Raw genomic sequence first — 6,281 nt, 5'->3', positions numbered from 1 at the left:
ACCCACCAATCGTTATAGCCCATTTTATTCAACATTGCTATCAAAAAACCCCATTCAATCCTGTCATAGGCCTTGCTCATATCGAGCTTAATCGCCATATGACCTTCCTTGCCTCTCCTCTTTCATTTTAAGTAGTGCATAAGTTCGTACGAAACCATCACATTATCTGATATCAACCTTCTTGTCATGAACGCACTTTGATTCTCAGAGATTATTGATTCCAATGTCTTCTTCAACCGATTTGCAGCCACCTTATTTATGATTTTCACCAACACATTTCAAAGAGAAATCGGTCGTAAATCATTCATTAAAACAGGACATTTCTTTTTTGGAATTAAGACTATATTTGTGACATTCAGATCCGATTGTAACGTACCATTTATAAAGAATTCTTGCACCACTTTCACCACATCTTTTCCTACTATTTGCCGGTGCTTTTGAAAAAATGTCGGGGTCATCCTATTCGGCCCCGGTGCTTTGTCTTGATTCATTTAAAAAAGAGCTTCTTTCACCTCCTCTTCTACTACTGGTCTGAGCAACTCCTCATTCTGAGCATTGGTGATTGTACTAGGGACACCTTCAACAACTACTTGCGAGTCAGACTCAGTTGCAGCAAACATGTTACTAAAATAATCCATTATCAGCTCAGGTAAACCGTGCTCCCAGTCCAACCAATTCCCATTGCCATCCTGAATTTTTTGAATATGATTATTCCTCCTACGTGCACTAGCAGTCTTATGAAAGTACTTCGAATTTTTGTCTCCTGCTTGCAACCATAACTGCTTAGACCTCTGCCTCCAAAAAATCTCTCTTTGATTAAAAATACTATCCAGTTTTGTTCTTGCTTCATCGTACTTCTCTTTAGAAACTATATCCCTCCCATTCCTGTACCTTTTCAACTCTGCCTTACATTCCTTAATACGACCATCAAAATTACCAGTAATTTCTTTCCCCCAAGTTGCCAACTTATTACTGCACCTTTTGATTTTCTCCTGCACGTTGGACTCCTGGCCCTCAATCCAACCTTCTCGAACCAGCTGCTCATACATAGGCTCTGTGAGCCATGCATTTTCAAATCTAAAACGATGCACTCTTGCTCTACGGTTAATAACTTGAGGATTTAGTAAGATAGCACTATGATCAGAAGGTGCACCCTCAAGATTATATAATTTTGCCATGGGAAAATTGTTCAACCAGTTCTCATCTGTTAACACCCTATCCAACCTTACCTCCATCCAATCTTATGTACCCCTGCCACGTTCCTACGTAAATTGATGTCCTGATAGCTCTATGTCCACTAGATGAGCATCATGTATGGCTTCATTAAAGCCATCTATCAGCCATTTAGGATACGGTTCTCCTCCTCTCTTGTCATTTGCTGATACCACGTTATTTAAATCACCCAACAAACACCATGGGAGGTTTGCATCCCTGGCCAAGTTGCGAATAAGATCCCAAGTATCCCGTCTTTTAATTCTATCAGGTTCTCCATAAATCCCCATTGGACGCCATTCATTCATGTCTGTAATACGAACCTTAACATCAATATGATGTTGTGAGAGCCCCAGCAGTTCCGCTTGATCTTTCTCCTTCCACATTAACGCCGAACCACCATTTTACCTACCGGATCAACTGTAATCAAACCTTCAAACCCTAGCTTATTCTTCACCCATTCCAGTCTCAATCTTTTTGCCATTATTTTACATAAAAATACAAAAACGGGCTGTTCTTGACGCACCACGTAAATAAGGAACTGAACTTTACGAGGAAACCCCATGCCCTGGCAGTTCCAACTGAGAGTACTCATAATGTCTGGCGGGCCTGCCTTGTAGCACCCGCCAATATCAAGTTTTTTGGATCATTTGTATTATCTGGTTGAGAGTCTGACATAATATAATCTTATGCACTCGAGTCTGTATTGGGCCTATCCATTATTGGGTCATGTACTATGCGTCTTTTAGGATCCGTAATAGAAATCCCATCTGTCCATATCTCAACAAAATCTTTTTCCCGCCTCTCGTTCAAAATAACCAAATTTTTTGGCTCTACAACTGTAACCATCTTAGTTCGACCCCCTCCATTATTCTCGCCTGGTAGTTCTGTTACTCCTGATTTCCTGGTAATGCAATTATCTTCTACGTGAATTACGCTACTTTCCTTTCTGTGTACCTCCACTGTTCCATCATCCCTTTCCTTATCGTTTGTCCTTGCCGGAACTAACACTGCCCCATCTACCCCCCGAATCCACTGATTTTCTTTACTTACACCTTGATTTCTTAATGGTGCCCGCAAAGAACTATCGTATTTCCTCACTTCCTGTCCTTGAGGGTTGTCAAACAGGACCTCACAAAACTTTTATGTATGTCCTATCTTCCCACAGTAGAAGCAAAATGATGGGAGACGTTCATACTTAAACTGAATCCATATCCACTATCCCCCTGGTTTCTTAATACGCATTTGCTTCTTTAAAGGACGACCAATATCGACAGCAACTCTGATTCTTAAGAAATTCCTGAATATTCCCTTAAAGTTTCTTGAATCTGATTCCATAAATCTTCCCACAAAATTACCTATGGATTTCAAAATAAATTCTGACTTGAAACCAATAGGAACATCATAAACTTGAACCCACATATATAATTCCGAAAGCTTTATATCCTTCAATTGTTCATCCACATTAAACTTTTTGAGCAGTAAGAATTGTTGATTAAATGTCCATGGTTTAACTTCAATAACTCTTTGCATATCACAATCATGAAAGAACTTAAACAGGAACATATTAGTCTGATTGGTCTCCTCCATCAACACGCCTTTAACAGGTCTTCAGATCGACGATAACGTATCTTGCATAGTCATGAAATTTACCTTTCTATTGGTTACAAAGCTTCCCAACAAACACCTTTCCATCCCTTCCTTAATATCGCTCTCAGGAACATCTTCCAGAATAAGACCTTCCTCGTCATCGCTATTCAAAGAAAGGTTTGCGTATGCCTCATCTAGATCCATGTCTCGTGATGAACTCGCCATGAAATAGAGAAATGAATCAACTCGAACCAAAACGAAATATTAAAACAAACTCATTAATAGATGAGACAAACAAAACTCATCAATAGATGAGACGCTACCTTAAATTTCACTTGAATTTAACGTGTAGTGTTGCACATTAGTAGTGACTAAAATTTCTCTAAATTAGTGTTGAGTGGGCTTTAAATTTTTCTCTATACCATGCTCAAGTTTAGCAAAGAATAGTTAACATTTTTTTCTAATTAATTATACCAAATCTTGACCTCCGGCCAGGTCGACCTGCAAAGCTTTATTCGCTTTTCACTATAATTTCGATTTGCTCGTATTAATAAGAAAATCATGAAAATGTGTGTATTGATTGGAGTACTAATTTCTAACTTGGGAGAAATTCTCAAATCCTCAAAATTGGGTCACATTTACGATCTTTTTCGTTGCTAACTTTCCTTTGAATAATTCCAGAGATCTCAAAATAAATTTTCAAATTTTTTTTGGAAATAAGGTATTCAGTTTATGATTATTCATTTGTGTTGATATATGTTCCACCAATTAAAACATGTCATATATTTATTTATTGATAGTTATTTTGAGAGTTGGTTAGGTATATGTAGTATTACTCCATTCCTTTTTCAAAGAAAATTGATTAATTTATTTGTTTAATAAAAAATATTATTAATGAAATGAATCATAAAAAAAACTGCAAAAAAAGGAAATAATGCACATAAATAATATTTGGCATTAAAACTTTTTGAAAGGGGTGGGAATGGATCTGAAGTTGTAACTTGTTAATAACTTATGTCACTGTAGATTATTTATATGTGCTGTAATGTGTTGCAGGTGGAACTTACCTGGTATATGAGCGTAAACTTGTTTAGACATCCATCGCCAAATCATAAACTACAACTACAGAACCAGTGGTTTTTAATGTCTTGCAGATTGATTATCCAGCTTATACTGGTCTACACTCTTCACAAAGTATGGAACGAAAATGCAGGTAGCAGTTAATGCATTAACCAAGTGCTAGATATTCTGAATAACCAAAATTTTAAAAGAAAATAATGTGTGTAATTCTTTTTACAAACTAAAATTTGTAACTCTTTTTCTTTCTACGTCAGATCACTTGATAAATACTTCTCTTTTTTTGACTGGAGATTATGTATCGTTAAGATTAAATCAATTTTCTACTCAGTCTTAGTACGCTAAACCTGCTTGGTTTATTTTCTTATGTTTCAGTCTTAGTGCATGCTTTTTTCTTACCAATTTTCTCTCGTGTTGTTCTCATTCCCCTGATGACATGCTTTGTCTTTGTGCACCAGTGTTATCAATTTTACTGGTTATACATTTCTCTTTGCAGTAAGTGACTAAATTTTGTGGCAGACTGGCAGTACATTCAAATTTTTAACTCTCCAAATTCTAGCGCTTTCTACAATTGCTTTCTCATATTTATTTTTTCCGTTCAAACTATTATGATGCTATTGTGGCCTGTGGGTAGTTTTTTGTGAGATGAGTGACAAAAATAGCTCAGTTTTGGTGAGAGAATGACAAAAATAGTCGTATTTAAAAAGTTTGTCGATTTTAACCGGCGGGATACGTATATGATGGAAGAGTAATGTTAAATACATAGTATAGGGTGGAGTAATGTGTAATACGCAATTTAGATCAGAGTATTTTACAATATTTATATGAAGATACGCAATTTACAAATGAGTGTTGAACCTAATATGCATTTTACAAATGCGTATTGCAATTATGTTATTTCTCATACCTTACACCATGACCAACCTTGTTGAACATGAGTTGGCTAAAAGGGAATACGCATTCCATACTTATGTAATAGAACGGCCATTATTGTCTAAAATTTTGAAAAGGGCTATTTGTTCAAAAACTTTAAAAACATGCTATTTTTGTCAATTTTTCTTTTTTGTGTAGTGTTTTTTTTAGAATTCTCTAAAGTATTGAGTACAATTTATCATGGGCATAAAAACAAATTACTGCCCCAAAAGATTGGGGCCATGATACATTGCTCAAACCCAAAAATGGGCTTAGCTTTAATTGGGCACAAACTAATTGTTTCCGGTTTCCCGGGAGCAAATCCATGAAATACCATATATGATGTCATAAATTCAAATATATCTCTTCTATATATAATAGGAGAATAAGTGTAACGCCCCCAAATCCGGGGTCAGGAATCTGGGTCGTCACGCCATCCTTCACTCATGTGTAACCTGGTATTGATTCAATAATCCATAGACCCCAATCTCATACTCACACACACAAGTTATAATCTTAGAAACGACGTACAAGATGTAATCTTCTTTTATTACACTCGAATGTACTTTACAGGATCTCAAACAATTATTTATAACCTCTACATGAAGTTACAATAATTACGACTGATATCTCATACCTATCTGATACTCTAGCACACCTGAGATAAAGCTGCCAGGGATCCTCCCCATGACTGCAAGCGACTAGGTCCCATACCGGCATACTGGTTATCTGTTGTGTTGTGTCATTTAAAAGAAAGCAAGTGTGAGCTATAATGCTCAGCATAATAATGTACAGTATGAACATATTCGTATAATAACATCATATATTATATATATGTTTTATTCAAAAATATTTTTCCTTGGTGTCCCACACCTTCTTACGAAAACAATTCTTTAAGGGGTTTTTTATAACCTGCGAATACCTTAATAGTAATCCCATCACCTAGGCTTGGGTTACGGTATTGCATATCAATTCCAATTGGAAGAGTTTGGACATCTCACAGGAGCCACCACATATGATGATCAGTCGTCCTACGGAAAGTAACCTTCTTTACTAGTAAAAGGACTAATACCGTCATCTCTCGGGTATCACCCTGGCCGCATTCGGGCTATGTGTCCCATTTTCGGGTATACACATACTTCACAAGTTCCTGAGTACACAAAGTACCTTCGCCTGCGGTACCTTTGGTAGCCCATTTAGCACACGTAGTACCAGAGTCTACCCCTCCATTGTCCTTCAACAGAATTCTATCCATCCCGGGAACTTGAACCACATCGAAGTTCCCCAAGCGTTTTGCTTGTTGATAGAGATAATTTATCTTTTTAGAATATAAGTGTATATATATGTATATACATACTTCCGAGAATTTCGGAGGAAGTACTAGGGATGTGAGTTGACCGTTGTCAACGGATAATTAATAAGGGGAAAAGTTTCTTCTTGAAACTATATTCAATAATAATAATAAGTCGGGATAATATTCACCGATGATC

At 36.7% G+C, this 6,281-nt stretch overlaps 1 protein-coding gene across 1 annotated transcript; it reads right to left on the bottom strand.

Moving 5' to 3' along the window:
- Positions 1–491: 491 nt before the first annotated feature.
- Positions 492–1,235, bottom strand: LOC141719789 (uncharacterized). Its single transcript, XM_074522168.1, has one exon. The coding sequence runs from the start codon at positions 1,233–1,235 to the stop codon at positions 492–494; it is 744 nt and encodes a 247-aa protein (XP_074378269.1).
- Between the last annotated feature and the right edge of the window lie 5,046 nt (positions 1,236–6,281).

Source organism: Apium graveolens, chromosome 4 (genome assembly GCF_009905375.1).
Source record: "Apium graveolens cultivar Ventura chromosome 4, ASM990537v1, whole genome shotgun sequence".
In the NCBI taxonomy this organism is placed as follows: domain Eukaryota; kingdom Viridiplantae; phylum Streptophyta; class Magnoliopsida; order Apiales; family Apiaceae; genus Apium; species Apium graveolens.
This window is presented reverse-complemented; position numbering and strand designations above follow the sequence as displayed.

Excerpts from the sequence above, each read along its gene's own strand:
- LOC141719789 (XM_074522168.1), bottom strand. The coding sequence starts at position 1,235 with ATGGAGGTAAGGTTGGATAGGGTGTTAACAGATGAGAACTGGTTGAAC.